Source organism: Ceratotherium simum, chromosome 24 (genome assembly GCF_057802395.1).
Source record: "Ceratotherium simum simum isolate JZ-2026a chromosome 24, ASM5780239v1, whole genome shotgun sequence".
Taxonomy (NCBI): Eukaryota; Metazoa; Chordata; class Mammalia; order Perissodactyla; family Rhinocerotidae; genus Ceratotherium; species Ceratotherium simum.
Genome location: NC_141923.1, coordinates 30,411,808 through 30,436,724, shown reverse-complemented (window position 1 = coordinate 30,436,724; position 24,917 = coordinate 30,411,808). Strand labels below are relative to the sequence as shown.

At 44.9% G+C, this 24,917-nt stretch overlaps 1 protein-coding gene across 2 annotated transcripts in view; it reads right to left on the bottom strand.

The window, feature by feature from the left end:
* Positions 1-5,395: 5,395 nt before the first annotated feature.
* ZFYVE1 (zinc finger FYVE-type containing 1) overlaps positions 5,396-24,917 on the bottom strand; it is a 50,671-nt gene continuing 31,149 nt past the window's right edge. For both annotated transcript variants that reach the window (XM_004426318.3, XM_087448279.1), the window contains 8 exons: positions 16,351-16,457; positions 14,214-14,322; positions 13,318-13,415; positions 13,108-13,225; positions 10,619-10,789; positions 9,434-9,614; positions 8,805-8,918; positions 5,396-7,038 (listed from right to left, as the gene is read on the bottom strand). In XM_004426318.3, the coding sequence (XP_004426375.1) occupies positions 6,806-7,038; positions 8,805-8,918; positions 9,434-9,614; positions 10,619-10,789; positions 13,108-13,225; positions 13,318-13,415; positions 14,214-14,322; positions 16,351-16,457 (1,131 nt within the window). In that variant the 3' untranslated portion in view covers positions 5,396-6,805. The remainder of the gene's footprint in view (positions 7,039-8,804; positions 8,919-9,433; positions 9,615-10,618; positions 10,790-13,107; positions 13,226-13,317; positions 13,416-14,213; positions 14,323-16,350; positions 16,458-24,917) is intronic.

Genomic DNA, 24,917 nt, shown 5'->3' with positions numbered 1-24,917 from the left:
CCATCTGTTTCCTGCCAGAACCCTGACAAATAACAACTTAACGTACAGAGAACCAAATCAAAAAAAAAAAAAGAGACCATCAGATTGGTCATCTAACAGATGAGCTACATTTTAATGCCAAATATTTTTATGCTCGTATTTTATAAAGAACTTTCCCCCATCTTACCTGATTTGATCCTTGTAGCAACACATAAAGCAGGGAGGAGAGTAGCAGTAATAGAAAAATTATCAGCATCATTTTACCCGTAGAAAAGCCTGGGCTCAGAGGCATTGAGTGACTTGCCTTGGCTCCTAGACCTGTTAAGTAGAGAGCTGGGACTTGGAGCTGGAAGACTTGAGATCCCATTTTCTACTTTTTGTGCTCCTCCAGTCGCTGACATGACTTGACTTGTGTATCATAACTGGTGCATGGAGAGATCAAGGAGCAGCGCGGTGCAAGTGTAAGCATGCGATGCGAACATTTCATGATCCTTAATCACCCTGTAAGTGAATTCTGGCACTCACCAGTGGGTAAGGAGCTTACTAATTACCAAAATTCTCATGTGCTTAATTGTTTGGATTTTGTCCCTGTCTCTCTGCAGCCTTGGCATACTGACCTGCGCATGGGTCCCAGGAAATATCGATAGGATTGAAGGGTCCAGGTGGCCAATGTCACTGCAGGGTCTTTTGGATTAACTTTGGTGACGTGCCCCCGCCGAGGAGCACAAACAAGCATAACAAATGCTGAGCCATGACCCTAATATCCACCCATACCTTTGTCCCCTCAAGGTCTAAGTTATCACAATATATAAGTTCCTTCATTACAGGATCTGCAATTTAAAATCCCTGGTATTGCACATCTAACACAGAGCTTTCCCCACAGTTCTATACTGAACTAGTCCATGGGTGGCTGCTCAGTCCAACTTTGATCTTCCTCCAAACAGTGGCGACCATCTGACTACTTGAGAATACCAAGTGAGTTCTGACATGTATGGCCCTATCCCCATATACCTCCTTAAGTCCTCTTAGCAACTGTGCCACAGCCCAGGTTTCTTGTTAGGCAAATGAAGTTGTCTAAGAATCATTTCAGATTTCCCTTAGGCTTAAAAGAAGGGAGCGGGAGGGTCCTTCAAAACTTCCCATTTAAACTTAGCAGTTTGTTCTTGATCCCTGGTTAGTGGCCACTGTTCCTAACATTTGGTCTAAGTCATATGAGATGTGGTTAAACTTAGCTGAGAAGTCGATTAGGCATTTTGGTCTGTTCGCTTGTTAACATAGTGTCCCAAAGATTAGTATGTTACACAGTCTCGAGGCATTTTTCACTTGCGGGTCTACTTGGGCATTTTGCCCTGTTCCCTGCGTGAAAAAGGTAGCAATGAGCAGGCGACAGTGGCAGCAGCACTGAGCTATGATAAACCCTTTGCTAAGTGGCCCGGTGTTTGCTTGCCTATGAAAGAACAGTGGCACATACTGCTTATCAAAAATGCCCAGATAGACACCTGCCTCACACTCCATCTTGCTCTGTAACCACCTTAGTATTCAGCTGGCCCGACACAGCCTCCTTGGTGTCCCCCAACAAGAGTCCACAGAAGTGTCCTTTGGGACCAAGGTAGCACTCTCTTACCTGTTGGCCCTAGATCTGTCCTGTTCTAAATACCCCAGATAACCATCTGCGAAAACTACTGCAAGCTGAACTGTTTCTTCTCCCATTTCGCCCTCTGTATATATTGCTAAAAGCCTCTGGGCCAACTCCTCTCAGTCTGCCTCTGCAGGCCACCCCTGCACGGCCACTGCCACAGGAATGATCTTCCCGAAAGATCCCTGCATTCAATGGCTTCTTGTGCCTCAGAATAAAATGGCCTTTTGAGATTTGATCCAAAAGATTTGATCACGGATGTCTCATCCTGTTGCCCCATCTCCACCTCCCACCTGGTGCTCTCAGGACACCAGTGGTTCAAGTTCCTCCTTCATCTGGGTCTCTGCTCAAGCTGTCCTCCACTCCTGTGATCTCTGCAAGTCCAGCTGGTAAGTCTCAGCTTCACAGACCCCTCCAGGAAGCTTAGTTTCTCCAGCACTTGCCACAACTAGACACTCAGTATGTTGAATGAACAATTTTTGCCAGCATTATTCCCTTTGAATTCTTACAACTCTATGAAGCAGGTGATGGTTTCTCCAATTTACTGAAAAGGTGATTTGCCCAAGATCTTCTGTTAATAAGTGGCAGAGCCAGCTGGGTCTCCTGCTCAAGTCCAAGAATCTTTCTATTAGAATGGGATTTTTACTTTTCCTGTGGAAGATTAAAATCTCCTTGGGTTCAGGTCGACCTCATTATCCTTTTTTTCCTCTTTCCTCAAGACCAGCTGCCTCTGTCTCCTATAGACGACTTCTGGACTGGTTGTCCTATCTTGGCTCACATCTCCCTGCTTGCTCCTACTACCCACCCACTTGCACTCTTGGCCGCATTTGAATGAAAGCAGCTACTGTGAGAGCAAAAACGACCTTCTCTGTAGAGGCCATAACCTGAGCAAAAGCACACAGATACAAATGCTGCCAATAGCCCAGGGCAGCCAGAACTGAGGGGACATGGTGACTGGGAAACCCACTTAAGGCTCTGAGTTGCAGTATCTTCCGGACAATATCGAAGGGAATTGTCTAGGGATGGAGCCCTAGAGAGATTCAGGCTAGAGTTAAGGATCTGGGTATCACCAGTATGGAAAGTGGCAGTTGAAACCATAGCAGTAGATGAAATCACTCAGTATTAGCATTATATGTTGGTGGACTCCACCAAAACACAGAAAGACATGCTGTTGTCTACAAATGGCAGTTTCAAAGATGGCTCTGGTCATATAAGTATATTCCTAAATTACAGATTCCCCATAAACCCCTATACCATATGAGCTTTAGTGCTCATAAGTCTGTAAGTTTCCTAGATACCAAAAAAGAAAAAATTGCACTGGGTGTAATTTAACAGAAGGTAGAACTCAGATTTTGTACAGTAACTAAAACTAACTCCATTGGTGATGAGGAGAGTTACGTGCTACCATTGTGGGTTGTTTTCTCCCCGACTGATGGTAGTTCTCAAACTGAAAATGCAAATATGGTTGCAAGATTACTATTAATTAACAATTGGAAGCTTAGCTCCAATGATACAGGCTAGAGCAACTTAATCTCTAAGCCAGTTTCTCTGCTGTTTTGAGTGAAGAAGAATGACTGCCCTTGACCATGAGCACCTCTGAGGACGGGAAACAATGAGATGCAGAGCCAAGCCCTCCTGAGACAACAGGAGCGGCACCTTGATTGATTTATTCGTTTTTTAAGTTTCTTCTTTTTTTTTTTTTTTTTTATAATTTTATTTATTTATTTTTCCCCCCAAAGCCCCAGTAGATAGTTGTACGTCATAGTTGCACATCCTTCCAGTCGCTGTATGCGGGACACGGCCCCAGCATGGCCAGAGAAGCGGTGCGTCGGTGCACGCCCGGGATCCGAACCCGGGCCGCCAGCAGCGGAGCGCGCACACTTAACCGCTAAGCCACGGGGCCGGCCCCTTTAAGTTTCTTCTTAAGGAAAAGATACCAACCTTATCTTACCTGGAAAGGCAAAGGAATTCAGAACCCAAGAGGGAGAAAGAAAATTTAAGAGCAGCTCTACAGTGCCGTGCCCCGGACAGGTGGTGCAGGGCAGTGCAGACTCGTCATGCCGGAGTCATTAGCCCTGCCTGGACTCAAAACCCAGCTTCGAGTCTCGTTGGCCAGGCAACGCTGGGCTTCTGAACCTCTGTGAGCCAGTGTCTTCAGCTGTCAAAACATGAACACTACTACCTCCTTTCCAGTGTGGTTGTGAGAATTAATTATCAACCAACCATATAAAGCTCCTAGCACAGTGCCTAGCTTATAACAGGCACCTAAATATTGCTTCTCTTTTTTTCAATTCCCAAGTCAAACCAGCAGAGTTAAACCCAAAGGACGTGTAAGGATCCCACTGGGTCCCATTGCTTCCTTCTCAGCCACAAGCTGCAATCTCTCGTCACAGCTCTCAGGAATATGTTCAACAGGGAGACAGTTCAACAACTGTCTCCACCTGTGAGCAAGTCTTTTAAACCAGAAAGTTATTAAAGCCTTTATGTAACACCCCCCTAAAAGGAGGGTAACCAATCTGTGCTATTAGATGTCAGGATAACAAGTACTCCTGGAGGGGGAGGACCAGGAGTTGCTGGGGTACAGTAATGTTTCTTCATCTGGGTGCTGGTTGATTGTGTTCATTTCAGAAAATCTAGCTGAAATTTGATGTATGATAGTTCAATAGGCTTTTTAAGCCTTTGTTTTCACCCTGTTTAGCTGGTTTTCACCCCATATTTAGTTGAGGCTGGGCTTGGACGTGTAGAGCAAGAAAAGGAAACCTCCTATTACTCCGATACTGGGTTACCGTCCTCTCCTCTGCTGGTCTGACTACAGTAAGGGAGTTTTCACATTATTCTGCATCATTCCTGTGTGGCTAGATAGACTCTCACGCTCAGGTTGCCCCCGCACAATGACAGGACAAACAGCCAGGTCTAACACAGGCCACCACCATTCACCTCTTCTCCCCAAACCCTCCGCACTCTGCTCTGCTTACCCAAAAAGTAGAAGATAAGGACGAAAGGGACAGGAGCAGGAAAAAGAAAGATGAGGGGAGAGATGGGGCCAGGAGCAAGGGAGGGGACAAAGACAAGCGTGTCGATGTCCACAAGAATGAGGATACGGTAGAGGATGGACACAGGAGTTGAACAGACAAGGCAGGGCAGGGTAATGAAGAGGGGAGTGACAGATAAAGACAGAAAACCATTTTTCCCAGTGTTTCCATAGGTCACTACTAACACCTCTCTTCCTTGAGAGAAGATTCCCATGGACTATGATTCCCAGCTGCCAGTGAAACCCCAAGAACACAAGTTGTTAAGCACCTGCCACCGCTGTGCAGCGCAGCAACCCCCACCCCATAACCGACCCCCGTCCCACAATCAGGTCCCACACCTACTGTGGAAGGCGCTGAGGAACAGCCAAAGTGCAGGACGACAGCGTGGTCAGTGAGCACGTGTGGAGCCCTCTACCCAGCAGAAAGAGGCCTGTGACCGTCAGTTATCACACGCTCAAGGAATACCCAGACCATCACCAAGTTCCTGGTCCCAGGGAGCAGACTGGCCTGGGGCATGCTATCTATGTAAAAACTGGGGGAAATCTGTATGATAATGGTTTTGTAGTATTTGGCTATATTTTTATTTTTTTAAAGTTATTGTTAGAATAATAAACTGAGGTATTTACAGGTAAAATATAACCACCCTAGAAATATATCTCTCACTTGGCTCCTATGAAAGCCACCAGCTACTTTCCCATCAAGCAAGATTTACTGATGGAGTTAAAGGAAAGAGTCCACACAGTCCATATTGAGCAGGAAGATTCCTTTATAATGGCGAATTGATAATACACAGTACTAGAGTAGGGCCTCAGTCGCTGGGCCACAGGAGGCAGTAAGGGAGCAGGTCTGAGAAGGACCAACATTCCAGGACTTACATCACACGGACACACGCCGGGAACGACCGCCACGTACCTCCCCGAAGCTTGGCCCACCCGCCAGTTCAGTCAGGAACTATGTCACTTTTACTTCTTCGTTTTGGCCACTGAAGAGAAAATCCACCACAATGACGGGGCTTCAGCACAATAGTCTTTCCAGTCACCACAGATGTGGATGTCCGAGCTCTTGATGAGAAAAGTTCGACTTCTCTTGCAAGAACCGGAGAGAATTTTTTCTTAATGATCTGTTGAAATATTTATAGATACTTAAAAAAAAACAACTATCAGTCCATTCTGTGCTCTGTTTCCCTGGAAGATTTCTCATGATCACCCCTCCAATAGCTAGAAGGGTCATGTGTCCAGAAACAAAGAATTAAGACACTTCCAAATAAGCGATAAAAATCCTAGTGCAACGCTCAGAAGCAAATGGTGGGCTCAAGGGGGCTGGAGAGGGAGGGAAGCAGGTGCTCTATTTGGGAGCAGGGTGTGGCCTCTGGGAAAGTGGAGTGGGCGCACAGCAGCATCAACAGGCAGGAAACACTGCTGGGGAAAGCCGTCTCCTTCCAGGCTCTCCCCAGCCGGGTAGGAGGGACGTCACATTCCCTGCACTGACTTCTCAGGGCTGAGGACCCTACCTCACCCTCCACCCACTCTGGTGACCTGCACACTAAGCTGGGTGGTCTCACTGCAACGAGCTTAGGCCAAGAATTGACATCCAACTCTAGGGCCTGGGAAACTCCCCTTCAGGCTATTCGAAGCAAGAAGTACCCAGGAACCTCACTTCCCCAGGCAGCTGGGAAACAGCAAGGAAAGGAGAGGCTTCGAGGGCTTGGAGAGCAGCAGCGAAAGGTGACTAGCAACGCAGTGGCTTCGGACCGGGCTAGGTTTTGTGGGGAAGACCTGCTGCCACTGCCACCTTAGCCCTGTGTTGGGGACACACAGGTAAGTCCTCGCAGCCAGCGGCAGCTTGAACACACTCCACATTCCTTTCATTCATATATACGGGTATATGTCTTTATTATATTTAACTGAAATAAATGCAGCGGATTCAGGTTCATTCCCCTTTGCTATAAGCTGCTCAGTCTCCTGCCCTGAGGGGTTCACACCTTCGGGCCTGCCACCAGGCTCACCCCGGCTGGCCACCTCCCACTGGGCAAGTGGCCCCAGGATGAGTCGAGGACACACACCACAACAGGTGACCGGGAGGAGGGCCTACCCCAACAAGACTGTTTCTAACCCTGAGAACCTAAGGAATTGTGAAGGACTTAGAGAGGGAGCTGGGGTTAAAGGTCACCGGGCTTTTTATTGCAGTTAAAGCAGACTCGGACGGGATGGTCCCAGCCTCGAGAGGGGACAGCCCGGCGGTCATGGGAGCACTCGTCACAGAAGCCCTGTCCACAGGCCCGACAGTGGTGCTTGGAAAGCTTGATGCTGAACTCCTTCCGGCAGTTGTGGCAGTGCAGGATCTCGTGGTCAGGCACCCAGTATGCTGGCCTGGCAGCATCCTTCACCAGACCTGTGGCACAGAGGGAACCACAATGGGCGGGACACCCAGACCCAACATCCTGAGTCCCACCAGGCAGAACGGCTTCCTCAGACATTTCACAGGCTCACCCTGTAACTGCACACACAACCACCTAGGGAGCTTTTAAAACATGCAGATGCTCGACCTTCACCCCACACCACCCAGGGCAGACTCCTGGGGGCTGGGCCTAGGCACTGATATCTGTATATTAAGCTCTCCAGGTGATCTGCAAGTGCAGCTGCATTAAGAACCATTGGAGTAATGATCAAGAAGTCCAGACTTTGGAGTTAGGACATATCTTCATTCAAATCCCAGTCCTGGGCCAGCCCCGTGGCTTAGCGGTTAAGTGCGCGCACTCCACTGCTGGCAGCCCGGGTTCGGATCCCGGGTGCGCACCGACGCACCGCTTCTCCGGCCATGCTGAGGCCGTGTCCCACATACAGCAACTAGAAGGAAATGCAGCTATGACATACAACTATCTACTGGGGCTTTGGGGAAAAAATAAAAAAACAATTAAAAAAAAAAAATCCCAGTCCCATTGAGCACAAGTTAATTAGCATCAGGATTAAGAAAAGTTACTTAACTTCTCAGGGCCTTGCCTTACTCACCTAACAACCCACCTTCAAGAGCAGTTATGAGGATTACACGAAATAACGTGTCTAACGCACTGGTCTGGGACCCGACAGCCAGCGAGTGCTCAGCAGGTGAGCGCATGGTGAGCACAGCTGGCAGGCTCTCTGTGCCAAGGGCAGCACCTGCCTCTCCCAGGAACTCCTGAGAGCAGGTGCAACCTGAGCTTCAAGCCCAGGCAAATCCATCCCTTCCTACACCCTTGAGTCCAAGGCTCCTCATCCGCTCACGTTCTAAGCCACAATGATTAAATCCGGTCCAAGCAGTTTTCACCATCACCCACCGAGGAGTGCTCGGTCTTTCCCCTACAATGGGCCAAAATACCCGAGCCTACCCTGCCTAAGCCCTCCACACACCGGTGGGTTTCCCTTCCTCTCCCTCTTCCCATCCTGGTTACAAGTAGCCCTCACATCCAGAGCTAAGTAGCTATCTTTAATCCTAAATGAATAATAGCATGGCTGATGTGGCAGATTAAAGACAGCCACAAATTCTTTGACAATCCTGCCCCCTCCCTCAAATCTAGGCAGGCTCTATGCCTAAAGGAGATGACAGCAGGAGTGCCAGTTTCCAGGCCCAGGCCTTAAGAGACTGGCAGCTTCTATTTCCCATCTCTTGGAACGTTAGCTCTTAGAGCCCTGAGGCACCCTGTAAGAAGTCCAACTACCACTGGAGAAACCACGTGGAGAGAGAGAGTTCTACTGAGCCCAGCCTTCCAGGTGTCCCTGCTAAGGCACCCACCATGTAAGTGAGGTTGGCTTGGCCCGTTGAGACCAGTCCAGCTGCCATACTGGAATGTCAGGTAGGAACTCCAGGCAATGCCACTTGGAGCAGAATAATTGCCTTCCTGACTCAAAGTTGTGAGACATGATACAAGGGTGGTTGTTTTCAGCTTTACACTTTCAGGTTGTTTGTTATGCAGGAACAGATGGTATAAGAGGATGGCCTCCAGGAATAAACACAAAACCACCAAAGTATTCAGCAGAAGCAAGCAAATGTAAATTTCAGTCAACTCCTTGCTGCCCAACTCAATCTAGGTTGGTAAACCTTTGACAAAATGACAGCCCAGGGCATTCCAAAACCTCTCATTCCACATACACTACGCCCAAGAGCAGCACTGCCAGGCCCACCTAGTGGTATGTCAATGGCTGTCACCACGGCTCCCAAAGTGTTCTGCACGGCCTCGCCCACCTTCCGAGCAATCAGCGTTCCACCTTCATCGTCCGCCTGTGCCTCAGTAACATCTGTAGACAGTGATAAAGGAAAAGCTGTCACCTCTCAGTCATTTCCCAAATGGAAAACTCAGTGGGCAACAGCAGAGCACTTCTGGATTCTTCTCCCAGGGAACCACTGTGCTGTCCTGTAATGATGGCAAGGGTCTGGGCTGTGGGTCAGGTCAGCCCAGACCTGAGTGACATCTGTTAGTCTTTTATCTCAACCATCTCGAGCTATTTTATAACCTTCCTCTAAAATAAGCCAGAAAGGTTCTAGGAGCATAACCTAGAATCTTCTCCAGGGAGAAGACTCAGTCTAAGCCTGATAACCACAGGACAGATTCAATACCCCTGAGGAATAGCACCCCCAGGACTCTGTTAACAAAGAGCTTAGAGGATGGCTGGCCAAGACCAGAGGAGCAACTGCTCTCAGCAGAGGGCTGCTGTTAGGAACAGGGTTGGGCATGTGGGCATCCAGTTCCCAACACCCAGTGCCTAGGAGAGAGGATTCCCCCCCACCCTTGCAGCTCCCAGCCCCACGTTACCTAACTGGACATTCCTGGCTTCATAGCAGTTATCACACACGCGCACGGGTGCAGGGCCCCAGCCCCGCTCGGGCACTGGCCGGGTCTTAGAAGAACAGCTGTCACAGAAGCCCTCCCCACAGGCCCGGCAGTGGTGCTTGGTGTCATTATCTTTAAAGGATGTAGCGCACTTGTTGCAGCTCTGTTCCACCCAAAACAAACAGAGAGGCAGGTATCATTCCAGTCTGCTCAGCTGAGAAAGTCAACGAGCCCCAGGGGAAGACCCCAGGACCATCCTGGAATGGCAGGACCCAACCGCCCTAACAGAGGGGACCTAAGACCCCTAGCCACACGGAATGCCCCCACCAACCACAGCTGTGATTATCATTTTCTTCCAAGAAGTGCCTGGAAAGGCACCTCAAATCTATATGGCCGAGTCACAGGGTTCCCAGAAGGGACTATGCTAATTCTAGCCAGAAAAGCAATGAGAATTCATATTTTTCACAGCTTCTAGGAAGTTGGTGTGGAGTGAGTTTCCTGTCATAAAGTGTATCAAGCCACGGATGACCAAATGACCTCTGAAGGCCACTTTTCCTCCAGATTCTGTGCAGGCATACCTCAGAGATACTGCAGGTTCTAATTCCAGACCACCGCAATAAAGCGAATGTTGGAATAAAGTGAGTCACGTGAATTTTTTGGTTTCCCAGTACATATAAAAGTTATGTTTACACTGTACCGTAGTCTATTAAGTGTGCAATAGTGTTATGTCTAAAAAAACAACGTACATACCTTAATTAAAAAATACTTTATTGCTAAAAAATGCTAACCATCATCTGAGCCTTCAGCAAGTCGTAATCTTTTTGCTGGCGGAGTCTCATAAAAAATGCAATATCTGCGAAGCGCAATACAGTGAGGTATGCCTGTATCTACGACCTCAGACATCTAACTAATAATAATTGGCCCTTGCAGGTAAGGAAACTAAAATCCACTACAAAGAAAATACTTGCAGAATAAGACAAAGGGAAATCAGTGGGCAAAGAGGACACTGGCTGTCTCAATGTATCCCACCCTTTCCAATACTCTGGGGAGCTGATGTGACAGGGAGAGCAATTCTGCACCTCCCTCCCAGAACAGGCTTAGGACAGGGCGGAGTAGCACAAGCAGAAGGGGCCGTGCAGGGAGGCAGAGGCATCCTGCACACCATACCAGGATCTGGGAGTTGGGCCTCCAGTAGGCAGGGGCGATCTGGTCTGTCAGCCAGGAAGTCACAGCCTTGGTGGGCCCAAGGCTGAGCTCAGATACCGACTGGGCCATGAAGTTCATCCCGTCCAAGAGGCGCTGGGCAGCATTGTTGTTGTCCTTCAGAAATCCATCGGTCTGAAAGGAAATGCAGGCTCCTATCATGCTCGGAGTGAAGGCAGTAAAGGAAAGAGGGAGGGGTCTTGGGTGAGTCACACACTCACCATGGCCAGCTCAGAACCACAACCCTAGCAGAGAAGAACGAGGACAGACCAGGAATCTCTTTGGCTTCTAGGCAATATCACATACAACCAGTCATCGCTGATCTATTCTCTTCAAGCTGACCATAAGACTTGGTGCACAGCTGTTCAATTCAGGACTTACTTTGCCCATATACAATCCATGAGCTACTCGTGTAAAGATGCCACCTCCTCCAGGAAGCCCCCACCCCAGGCTGGGTTAGGAGCCATTCCTCTCAGTTCCTCTAATACCTGTACATCTCGAGGAATCCTATTTCCACATGTAAGTGCAGTACCTGTTTATGTATTTGACTCCCTATTAGACCGTGAACTCTCTGAGAACAATAACCTAGTTTTTTCATTTTTGGATTTTTCCAAGTATCTAGTTCAATTCTGGGCACACAATACTCAAATGTATGTTGAAACAATAAATGAAATGAGTGAACGAACAGAAAGGGAGGAGACTGTATTCCCTAATCCCAAGGACTATGAGGAATGCAGCCTAAAAGAAAACTATGCTTATTATTGTTTTCTTGGAATATAAACTATCCTCCCATAGAGAGGATAGCTTTTACAAGAAAGAAGTAATAACAACAGATCAAAAAACAAAAGACATTACTATAAAAGCCTAGTGAGGGGGCCAGCCCGGTGGCATAGTGGTTAAGTTCGCAAGCTCCACTTCAGCAGTGGCCAAGGGTTCGCAGGTTCAGATCCTGGGCACGGACCTACACACTGCTTATCAAGCCATGCTGTGGCAGGCGTCCCACATACAAAGTAGAGGAAGATGGGCATGGATGTTAGCCCAGGGCCAATCTTCCTCAGCAAAAAGAGGAGGATTGGCAACAGATGTTAGCTCAGGGCTACTCTTCCTCACAAAAAGAAAAAAAAAAAAAAGCCTAGTGAGAAAGTTATACTAGTTCAAGGCCACATTAAATCCTTGGGACAGGAAGGCCTGGACCATCATGCAAAGAGGGTGGGCTCCAGAAATGAGACCACATCGCGGTTGCTAATTTCAGTGGGGCTAGAAACTGGAACAAAACAATAAGGAAATCTTCGATTTTACCCATAGGTAAATGGTACCTAGAGGATCCAGGAAAGCTCAAAGGTGGATCTGCAGGTAGGCCTGTTAGGCTGACCAGTGGCTTTAGGAATCACCCAGCAAGGGGAACACCACCAAGTAAAATAAGTCCCTTAGAGAAAATCCATGAAGGGAAAAGGTTTGGATGTGTTGCCATGTATGAGTAATTCCAAGTGTGAATTGTGGTTTAATACACAATGAAAGCACCATATCACTGCCTCATAAACAGATTTGTTTTTCCAACATCTGGAATTCAAAAGTCAAATTAAAAAATAGTAAGGGTCTACAGTAATCCCACTTCTTACAATATACTTCAAGAAAATTTCCCAAAACAAAGAAAAGGCTTTCTTACAAGGAGATGGTCACTATAGCATTTTGTTTATTTTTTTGTGTGTGTGTGAGGAGGACTAGCCCTGTGCTAACAGCCGATGCCAATCCTCCCCTTTTTTCTTGAGGAAGCTTGGCCCTGAGCTAACATTCATGCCCATCTTCCTCTACTTTATATGGGATGCCGCCACAGCATGGCTTGACAAGCGGTGCATCAGTGCACGCCAGGGACCTGAACCTGCGAACCCCGGGCTGCTGAAGCAAAGCGCGCACACTTAACCTCGTGCGCCACCAGGCCCGCCCCAGCATTTTCTTTGATAATAAAAAAATCATAAACAGTAATGAGTGTCCAAAAAGAAGGGAATGGAGAACCAAACTATAACACTAGATAGAATATTATACAATGATTACAAATGAGAATCAAGAAAAGTGGAAGCAATGTGGAAATAAAATAAAATTGCAATATGAGAAAAAAGCAGATAAATGGCACATAAATTATAATTGCATCTATCCCAACACACGCATATAGAAAATGAGCAAGGAGAATATGAAAAAATAAAGTTTTATCTGCTAAGGAAGTATAACTATAGATTTTTAGTTTATTTTACATTGTGCTTCTAATATTTATGCAAGAAGAAATCAAAATAATTAAGGGTCTAGAACAAGAAAGGCTCTCCAGATCAAGCCTTCCTAAACCACCTTCCTAAAATATAGTGAAATTCATGGTTAACCTTAATTCTAAACAAATTCCACTTTTCCACACACATGAATAACTGAATGATACAAAAGAAAGAAAAATAAACAGTTCTTACTCCAGGCCACACATGCACAATCTCTGTCCGCACCACCGTATCCACAGGATCTTGGTTCCCAAACCAGTACTGCCGGCTACGATAGACCACGCCGCAGTTAGGACACTCGATCACATACCTACAACGAAGGCAAATAGATACTTTTACCCGACCAGGTGCCTGGGGAGACAAACACACCAAACAACCCTTAGCTATGTGGTTTAAACTCACCCAGACCAGGCATATTTTGCGAGACCCATCCAGGGGGAGTCGGTGGAAGCAGATGTCTTGGGCACTACGCTGACTTCCTTGCCTCTCTCATAGCAGGCCTGAAACATGGAGCACTCTGCCAGCTTCTTCTCTGTACACCAGACCCCATGGCCTCTTCACATCCCTGTCCAGCCCCCCTCCCCGCAAACCATACCAGCTGAGGGTTTACAGACCCCGAGCTTAGCACATCAGAAGAAAGTTCATTTCTGTAAAGAAGCCAGTGCCCTGAATGAATGTGTACCCATCCTGGGCCCCAAAACTAAGCTGTAAATTATACCTGTCAGACAGGAGAAATCAATCAAAATTGGGCTCCTGAAGAGCACATCTTTTTTTGTTTTAATATCTTTTTTTTTTAATTTTTATTTATTTATTTATTTTTTCCCCCCAAAGCCCCAGTAGATAGTTGCATGTCATAGGGGCACATCCTTCTAGTTGCTGCACATCCTTCTAGTTGCTGTACGTGGGACGCGGCCTCAGCATGGCCGGAGAAGCGGCACGTCGGTACGCGCCCGGAATCCGAACCCGGGCCGCCAGCGGCAGAGCGCGCTCACCCAACCGCTAAGCCAGGGGGCCGGCCCAGCACTTCTCTTAAGAAGAATGAATCATCAATGTATATGACCCTTGCATACAAGCTCAACAGAATAAGGGGAAAACAAGCTTAAAAAGGTAAACCAAGGAGCCCTAGCAACAAAGACGTGAGTTCTTTCAGTTAGAGCTGGGGAGAAGTTTCAGATAATCAATTTGAATATCAAATGCTTTGAGATGCAGCAAAGAGTGGCCCTAAGCCAGTCTTTTTCCATAAGGAGCAGGTGACCAGCAAGCCAGCTGCTGAGCAGGCAGAAGCTCGGAGGACTCACCTTGCAGGTGTAAACTCGGTTGTCATACTGGTGGGAGTAACTGCAGCGGCTCTTGGCTTCATGAGGTACTCCTTCCTTCCCATGATTCATGCTGTTCTTACATCCAGCCCTGAGGGAAGCCCAAAAGCTGACAGTGAGGCAGTGAAAGGAGCCAATGCTACTTACACAAGAGTCTGACCCTGAGTCAGACACAGGGCTGAAACCAGACCTTGGTTATTAAGTGGGCCCTGAATACGGAGCACAGAGAGGGCAGTTTGTCTCAGAAACCCACATGCCTCTCTTATACTTGCAATCAACAGCACTACAAGGTAGAGCAACTATTACCCTTGCATGAGAAGCAAGGGAGAAAGGAGGAATCTTTTCTTGGAAAAACCACGTGGCCCCTCATTTGGAACGGAAGTGCCAGAAGACACCACCTTGACAAAAGATGAAACCTGAAGGGCTCTCAGGAAACTCAAAACTCCACACAGCATGAAATGGGAAGTTGAACCAGAACAGGCTGCCAAGATGCAAAACAAAACCCAACCCCCGAAATTTGGCAATGTATTAGGAGGAGACTTAAGCTGAACCAGAAAACCTTCCAAATGAACAGCAAGCTCTGCCATCTTGATAGCGCAAAAACAGAGATCAGGACTTCAGAATTTCACTATGATGGAAGGGAAAGTGAAACCCTGGTGAGGCTCAGTTAGAATGGAAAAGCGATGATCCAGCAGAGCCTAGGCCCCTCAGCCTGGGCTCAGGGGGCAAGCAAAAAGCAAGGTAAGTCACGCTGGCGACTAGCATCCCTCTTTCCTCTCCAAGATAATCCTTAGTTCTCCCTAGCCCAGACTGTATAATCCAAGAGCCAAGTCCTTTTTACAAATTCAGAGCCAAGGTGGCTCAGTGCCCAGCAGGTTGGCCTACAGGGTTCAATGCAAAAAGGCCATTCTTGGCAGAAAAGGCTCAGATCTCCTCTAGATGGGCAAATGTGGAGGACATGGACAGTGGTCATGATGTGAGCTAAGACAATTTAGTGGTGAAGCGGGTGGAGGGGTGAGGGAGTGTCTCCAGGACATGGAGACTACAATCTGACCCTGACACACTGCATTTAAATCCCCTGGGCTCCGTCAGACAAGTCACCAGACTGTGATTTAATAGCCATCAACAGCTCAAATTAATCCAGTGATCCTCAAAGTGTGGTCTCCAACCAACAACATCAGCATCACCTGGGAACTCATCAAAAATGCAAATTTTCAGGCCCTACATCAGACCTACTGAATCAGAACCCATAGGGGCAAGCCCCAACAATCTGTTTCAACATGTCCTTCAGGCTTTTCTGATGCATGCTAAAATCTGAGAATCACTGCTCTGATCCTCCTGTAACAAAGTGTGGTCCATGGACCAGCAGCACAGGCATCATGCAGGAGCTTGTTAGAAATGCAGAATCTCACTCAGACCTGCTGATTGAGAATCTGCATTTTAATAAAATCCCAAAGTAACGCATACATAAAGTTTGAGAAGCCCTGCCCTAACTCAATGTTCTCAACCCAGGCTACATATTAGAATCACCTGTAGAGCCTTTTAAATACACCAATGCCGAGGCCCCACCACAGATCCATTAAATGAGAATCCTTGGAGGTGGGTCCCAGGCCTCGATAATTTTGAAAGCTCCCTGGATAATTCTAATGTGCTCTAGGCATTTGCCTTCATTCATAGTGAAAGAAATCAACTAGGACTGATAGCTACCACAGCACTCTGCACACACTGGGCTGTCAAATATTAGTTGAATAAATGGAATGACTAAGATTGAAAGCCCTGGTAGGAGCAATATAGAAAAACAGACAACCTGAAGTTTTCTGGGTAAAAACTGCCCAAACCAGAAGCCAGTCAATTTCACATCTAAACCAGGTTGGAATCTTCAGGGGATTCTTCATAACCATGTGTTCTGGAATCCCCTGCAACCTCAAAGTGTGGTTCCCCCAACCACCAGGATCACCTGAGAACTTGCTGGAAATACACCACCTCAGGCCCCACCCCATCCTTAAATCAGAATCTGTAATTTAACCAGACCCCAGGTGATCTGCATGCACACCGAAGTCTGAGAAGTACCATTCTAAGTCTCTTTTCCCAAGGTGGGCAGGCAGCTGGCCTCACTTACCCACAGCTGAGGCACAAGCAGGAGCAGGTGAAGTACTCATCTGGAAAAAAGGAGCTGTGCGCCATCTGGTCATCAGGGATGTCACCGCTGAAGCGGTCACTCAGTGCCTGCCAAGGAGGGAAGGAACACGTGAAGGTACTCGGCGGACAGCCCTGCGCTTTGGCCCTTCCACTACTTTCTAAGATCCCCTCACTGGGGGCGGATTTCTTACAGGCTCCACAGCCGGAAGAGAGACCCCAATGACTTCTGCTCCTTACCCTTGACCTTCTCGGCCCAACTTGCACCAATCGTGCAAGATTGAAAGAACCAGCCCATTTCCCAAGAGGTCAGAAGTAAGCAAAGTTACTATTCTCTCCGAATTACTTTGGAGGTTATAAACACCTCACACAGTCATTCATTCAAAGCCACCACAGATACTGACTAATGCCCATTTCATCTTTGTGCAGCTGGGACCACGAAACTGAGACTCAAGAAGGTGGCTCGTCTTTAAGTCAGGGAGAGGCAGAGTGAGAAGTGAGCCAGGAGTTTCCTGGGCTTCTATCCCAGTTCTAACCACAGGTGCTCATTTGCGGTTTACTAGCCACAGAACTATATCAAGGTAGAAAAAATGTCATCAGCCAAAAAAACAAGGAAGAATTATTATAGTGTTTAGCAGCCTTTTATCAACTACCATGACCCAAAAAGACAGCAAATGGGCAAAATCAACGCCAAGAAGACAGAGTTATTTGCAGAAGCAAACTCAAAATTTTATGTTGAAAGGCAGCTTCCATTTCTAATCCTCTGTTTTCACTCATTACTTTATAGTGAAAGTATTCTTCAGGCTGATTCTTCCCCACCAGGCCTTTAGTCATATGCAGTGGAAAAGTTATATAAATTAAACAGGAATGGGCTTTCCAGGCTTTAAAAATCATTAAATGCACACAGTTCCAGGCTTCCAGCTCTCGATCCCCCATTCTGAGGCAGCCGGGCACTATTCAGGGGAAGAGAAGGGAAAGCAGCCGAAAACAAAAGGACGAGATGTACTTCCTTTAGTTAAAAGGCAAAGGAAATTTTAAGATGAGATTTGGAAAAAGGGCAGATTGGGTTTTAAACTAAACTTCTTAAGCTCTGAAGGGAACTTCACTTAATTAGAAATTCTTATTTGTTAAAGTTTCTTTTCCTTTTTTCAATGAAGTCTTAACACCAGGAAGTGCAAACTCAAGTGTTTACAAAGGCACCTGACATCAATGTTGTCAGGCAAAGAATGTGTCACACTGAGGGTGCATGACTCACCTAAGTGCATTCAAATTCAGCTTCTGCAAGGATAATGCACAGGCCCATAAAACACCATCTGCCCTCAATGGCCACCCAAGTGGCAATCCTTGACTTAAACCAAAAGAAAAAAGTTCTGACAAATAATAATACACATAAGTCCTGTGCTCTTGGGGCTAATTTTGTAAAGAGTAACTTAAGGAAAACACTGATTTTGAGAGAGAAAATATAAATAAATATACACAGGAATATTAATGAGAATAAATGAGAAGCAAGGCAAGTAGAATCACTCACTAGCCTACATCGTCCTCCTTTTTCCTACTTCGAAATGCGACCCATCTTTCCAGGATTTTTTTTGGTCTCAGTTCTTCTACGAAGCCTTTTCAACCACTCCAGACACACCACGCCCCGCCTTCTCCAAACACCTGTTGTACTCAACGCCTCAACTAGGTATTGAGTGATTAGGCGATGATGCAGAGTGATGGGCCTGTTTTATGTATTTACCTCCCAGACTAGATCATAAACACTGTGAAAGAAGTTTCCTGTCTTTGTATCCTCCTGTAACTCCTAGCAAAGGTCCTAACAGGTACTCAACTAGGACCTCTGGAATGAAGGGCCCCAGCACCAACCTCCCATGCACACACCAACCCCTGCCCTGCCTTGCCCTGCCCTCCTCACCTTGGCCTTGCCTCTGCGCCAGGATTCATCCCAGACCCACAGGCTCTCTCAAATTTAAGGCTAACCACTCCCTGATTGGCCAAATTACTGATTTCTCTAACAGGTGTGCATAACTCTCTGAGGCTAACTAGTGGAAAAAATAGCATTGTCTCCTAATGCATCGATTTACTGAAAGATTTGGGAAGTTATTTTTATGTAACAAACATGGATATACTATGAAACTAAATGGAAAATTTGCATACATAAAGCATGAGACCCCCAAAGTCCTTTCAGCTTTAGTCGGCAGCTTTGCACTCCCTGTGCATCTATTTCCTTGTCTATAAAATGGGGATGCTAGTAGTACCCCTCAGTAGGGGTCTTCCTGGATTACACTGTGAAGGTCAAATGAAGTTACCCACGTGAGCACTTGGCATAGAATGAGAGCTCAGAAAACATTAGCTGACATTATTATCATTTTTATTGTTTTTTTATGCTGAGAATTTTCTTATTTTCTTCCTTAGATACTCTCACTATCTAATCCAGGTAACGCAGGAGATATAAGAACCTCTCTCCTTTCCATGATAGCTCACTGGTCTTCAAGGCTGCTCTTGTGGCCGAATTTGTGGGCGAATATCTAGCTGCAAAAAGATGCTTATGTATCTAACAAGGTGATAGAGAAAGCAAGAAAAAAAAGATAACTAATGCAGAAGCTACTGAAGAGGTAGAGGGAAAACCAAAGAAAAGTATTTTTAGCCCCATAGTTTTTTCTTTTAAACAGGTAACTGAAAGGACAGCCCAAGTACTAGTTATCCTTATGAAAAATAATACCAAATTTAGCATGAGTTCAACAGCTGGGTTGAATTCAGGGGGGACGCCACTCCCCAGTAAATATAAAATTGCAGCCCAATAATAGTGACAGCACAAGGCTCTTTCTGTTCCAAACCCAAGTGGCCTGGTTCACTTCTCTGAAAGTTCTTCAGAAAAATGGGGGCATTTCTAAGGATCTCAAGGCTTGGCAGGAAACACTCTGCAGCCTGATTCCCATGGTACATATGTCCCTAGAACCTCCATCACTGCCTGCCCTAAACAAATTAACTGTAGGCTTATGTTGGCCAAGGCAACAGTAAACTCTTCTGACATCAGAAAGAGAAGAATTCCCAGATTAACCAGCCTCGTCACCTCAGATGCTGGTCACCCATCCTCTCAAATGCTGGATAACACAATAAGCATCTCACTCCCCTCACAAGTCACTGAACAGCTGGCAGTCAGTAATGAATCAGACCTTGACAAGCTTCAGGAGGACTTACATGAACCAAGAGTATGGAATAGAACAGTAACTGTTAAAAAAAAAAACTGATGTCAATGTATTTCAGATAGAAGGGTAAAGAGAAATTGTCCTCCTTCCTCTGAAATTGATTATTCCTTTCCAGTGTAGACATTACCACCTAATCCATATACTTATCTTTCAAAAATGCCAAACCTCACATCTTTCCAGGGTTTCTTGGGCTCTCCTCCTCCTGAGGTCCCAAAGCTGTAAGAGAAAAGCAGGGAAGGACCTCTCCCATTTGAGGAGGCAAGTCTGGAAAAGGTTGCCTGGAGACCAGATGATCTTCAACTTTAGTTGCCCTGGCAACAGTATGGCTCTTTCTACTGAACCTGTAAGGTTAGCCCCAGTCATCAAGGGCTAGCAGTGAATTTTCTGATTCAAAATGGAGACACTTATGTAATTAATGATGCCACCCTCCAAAAAATATAACTTTATAAATACTTAACAGATGGTTTCTGACATGACAGAATTGGAAAGACAGAGTTTCTACACTTAGAGATCAGTGGCTAAAGAAGGTATTATATAAAACCTATATGAATTCAACTTTAATTTTTAATTTTATTTTTTATTTATTTATTTTTTTTCCCCCCAAAGCCCCAGTAGATAGTTGCATGTCATAGCCGCACATCCTTCCAGCTGCTGTATGTGGGACGCGGCCTCAGCATGGCCGGAGAAGCGGTGCGTCGGTGCGCGCCCAGGATCCGAACCCGAGCCGCCAGCAGCGGAGCGCGCTCACTTAACCGCTAAGCCATGGGGCCGGGCCACGAATTCAACTTTAAAACGGTTCTCTCAATTATTCAGAACTGTAAGTGCAGACAACGATAGTTAATTCAATATTCAATTCCCTTATTCAATAGGGACCTGAGCAGCTCTTCTCTTTAAACAGATTATCTGCTCAGTGAGGGTACGCTCTGCTGGTAGGTATCTGGGCTGTTGCTACCGTGGAATCTGAGCAAAGGAGCGAGAGGTCAAGAAGTGGGAAATAACTCAGCTGGGAAAAAGGGACTGGGCCTGGACCACAATGTGGCTGAATGGCAAGAAGAGTGATCAAGTCAGTAGGATGAATCGGCAAATACATGGGCAAGATGCTAGAGCAGAAAGAGACTGCAGATCTCTCTCTCACACTCTCACACTCTACAAACTTTTCAATCTTTCTCATTAATCACATTTCCTGTTCAATAATGAACATGAAAAATAGCACCTGGGCTCCCTTTGAATCCAACAGTGCTACATCAATCAGGTGGAACCTCATAAATAAGATATAGCTTATAACTTTTTAAAAGTATACTAATAGCATTAAAAAGAATGAGCTCTGTATTATGTACTAATATAGAAAGATACCCAAGATGCATAATTAAGTAAAAAAAGCATGCTGCAGAATATATGAATGGTATGATCCCATTTATGAAGGGAAAAAAGATATATATATACATGCGTGCATGTGTGTACATACATATATACATGCACTTATACAGCACTGAAAATTTCGAGAAGCATATACAAGAAACTAATAACAATGGTATCTACAGAATGAGAAGAAAATATGGGGAAGGAGAAAAGGATTTAACTTCTCTATGATCCCATTTATTTAGGGAGAAAAATTATATACATTATATATGTATACTTACATATGCACTTATGTAGCACTGAAAATTTCTAGAAGCATACACAATAAAGTATTAACAATGGTTATCATAGAGGGAGGGAGGGAGAAAGAGGAGAAAAAGGGACTTAACTTGTACCTTACACATTTCTGTACTATTTGAATTGTTTATCATGAACACATGTTGTTTTTATAATTTAAAAAATGACCTTAAATTAAAATAACCAAACACTCAAATACAACTTATGGGAATGCCCTTTCTAAAGACAACCAGCAATATGTATCGGGAATCTTTAAAGATGGCCGCACCCTCTGACCTTCTTAGAAATGGAATAACTATTAAGAAGGAATATAGCACAGGGTTAAAAGCACAGCCTTGGGAGCCAGACTACCTGGTTCAAATTCTCCACCACTTACTGGATGAGTCATCTCGGGCAAATTAATTAACCTCTGTGCCTCCATTTCTTTATCTCATAGAGTTGGTATGAGGATTAAACGAATTAATACACGTGCAGGGCATAGCACAGCACATGGCATATAGTAAGCACTCCATAAAGGCTGGCCAGTACTAGTAGCAGGGGTTGTAATTTATCCTAAGGAAATAGGCAGAATGTGGACAACACCTTTAAATACACGGACAATACGGTAAGGAAAAATGGAAACCACTATTGAAATAAGGGCAGAATTACAGTCGTCCCTTGGTATCTGAGGAGGATTGGTTCTAGGACCCCCCACGATACCAAAATCCACAGATGCTCAAGTCCCTTATATAAAATGGTGTAGTATTTGCATATAACCTACGCACACCCTCCATATGCTTTAAATCACTTCTAGATTATTTATAATACCTAATACAATGTAAATGTTATGTAAATAACTGTTATACTGTATTGTTTGGGGAATAATGACAAGAAAAAAAAGTCTGTACATGTTCAGGACAGACGTAACCCTGTAGGCCTTTCCACTGGCAGTTGGTTGAATCTGCGGACGTGGAAGCGGCGGATACAGGAGGCCGACTGCACTAAATGTAAAAAATGGTCTAGCCATATAAATGAAAAGCATGCAGCTATTTTAAAAACATGTTTTCATAGAATATTTAATGGCATGGAAAAATACTAGGCTTCAATGTTCCATGAAAAAAAGCAAGGTGTATAATTCCACATACATACATCATGACCCCAATTCTCTTTTTAAAATATGGAGCAAAGAATCACAGAATACAATTTATTTTTTGTGCACTTAGTTGGCATTTTTTTGCTATTACAAAGAATGCTGCTATTAATATCCTCATATAGGTCTCCTTCTGTTCCTGTGGAAGTTTCTTTAAGGAAAATTCCTAGAAATGATATGGCTAGAATATATAGTATGCATATCTTCATCTATACTAGATATTTCTAAATAGCATTTCAAAGAGATTATACTAATTTTAGCTTCAATTGGCAGTTTATAAGAGTTTACATTCTTTCAAATCATTTTTGACATTTTATTGCCAGACTTTTCAACGTTTACCCTTGTATGGTTGGGGTTCTAATTTTCATTTCTTTGATTACTAGAGAGTTGAGATTTCTTTATTTGTGCATCACAGTTTCTGATTACCTCTTATGTGATTTGCCTCTCCCTTTTCTCAAAAGGTTTGTATTTTTTTCCTGAAAATATTCCTGTACATTATAACCTAAAATAAAGAGAAAATCTATTTAAAAATCATATAAATCATATTAGAACATATCCCCAGCCTTCTCGAAGTGTCTGCTCAGTGAGTTAGTGAGGAACAGGACAAGGTAAAGAATACCAGGGAGAGAAAGAAAAAATGGGAAAAACAGGAAGCCAAACAAGTTATTTTGGCATTGATAATTTATCTGTTTATGTCCATCCCTACTCTTTCGTTCCAAAAAGGATTCAAGGCTATTTGTAAAAATAAATAAAACATAAAATAAACAATAAGTGGAGAAGAACAGGCCGCTATTATATTATACACTGCCATGACCTATGAAGACTTCAGGTAGAGTGTATTTTAACAGCAATAAAACTCTACTGGGTCACTGTGCCTAATGTAGACCTTAAAGCAGTTTTTTATTAGAATAATAACCAGAGAATCAGCAACTTCTAATTTAAAGAAGAGGATTAAAAACAAAACCACCACCAAAAAAAGACAGAAACAATTTTTTCAAGGATTTGAGTAAGTTGCAAGAACCCCACCATTCCCTGCGGAGAGCCCAAAACACATGCTCAAACAGATGACTCCTTCCCATGGAGAGAAGCAGCAGGTCCCACACCTCAGCACAGCACAGCCCCTACCTCGAGAATAGAAAAATCCAGGGTCCAGGCGAGGATCATCAGAACTCCAGCTGACCGCGCTCATTTTAATCACAGAGAACTTCATGAATTATATTACCTCAGAGGAATACAGTGTAACTATTTTTCCCCACAGTGCCTAACAAACTGACCTGGAGCAGGACATCCGAGACTCCTGAGGTAAAATCCCTAAGCACTAATCACTGCTTACAGCACGCGGTGTCCCTGACAGCCTCATTTGAACATTAAGCTGGGTTAGCTTTGAGAAAACCTAAGGAACTCTAGAACCCAGCCACTGGCCTAGTCGTCAAAATTCACACTCCTCAGATTTACAGCCCTGTGTATAACAGTGTATGGATTCGGCCTCTTTTGAGAATGTTTGCAATACTTGGGTGTAATCTCCCCCTTTGTCTACCTTTGAGCCATTACAAGGACAAGAGCCAGTACACATCTAAGTACACTTGAACCTCCAATTCTAATTAGAAGTATTTATTTCACGAATTATTCAAATATAATCATTTCTCAAAGTTGTTTTTCCTTCATATTATTCACAACAGTTAACACTTATCGAACAGTTACCATAAACCAAGTATTCTGTTTCTTAAAGTATGTTGGTCTCATTTAATCCCTGCCTCAACTTCATTAGGAACATTCTATTATTACCCTATTTTACAGATGAGGAAAAAAGTTTGAAGAAGTACCATAGGGCAGAGATTTTTGTCTATCTTGTTCTCCACTACATTTCTAGCACCTCAAACTCTACCTGGCACATAGATACACTCATTTATTTGTTGAATGAATGAATGAACAAATAAACTAATTTCCCAAACCAAGCAGCTGGTAAGTGGCAAAACTGAGATTCCAATACAAGTCTGACTCCAAAGCCCAAGCTTTGAACCCCTGTCTTAGTCCGTTCAGGCTGCTGTAACACAATACCACAGACCAGGTAGCTTATGAACAACAGAAATTTATTCTCACAGTTCTGGAGACTGGAAGTCCAAGACCAGGGTGCCACACGGTCAGGTTCTGGTGAGGACCCGCTTTCTGGTTCATAGTTAGCACCTTCTCACTGCGTCCTCACTTGGTGGAAGGGGCCAGGGAGCTCTCTGGAGCTTCTTTCGTAAGGGCATTAATCTCATTCACGAGGGCTTCATCATCATGACCCAATCACCTCCCAAAAGCCCTCCTAACACCATCACATTGAGCATTAGGATTTCAACATATACATTTTGGGGAGAACACAAACATTCAGCCTATAGCAATCACAAACCTTTTTTAGGGGGGTAACTTTTCATTTTGATATAATTTCAAACTTGTAGAAAAGCTGCAAGAACGGTACAAGGAACTCGCATATACAATTTACCCAGATTCACTAACTGTTTACATTATGCCCCACTGCAAACCTTTTAAACTCAATGGATTAAGCAAAGCAGCGTG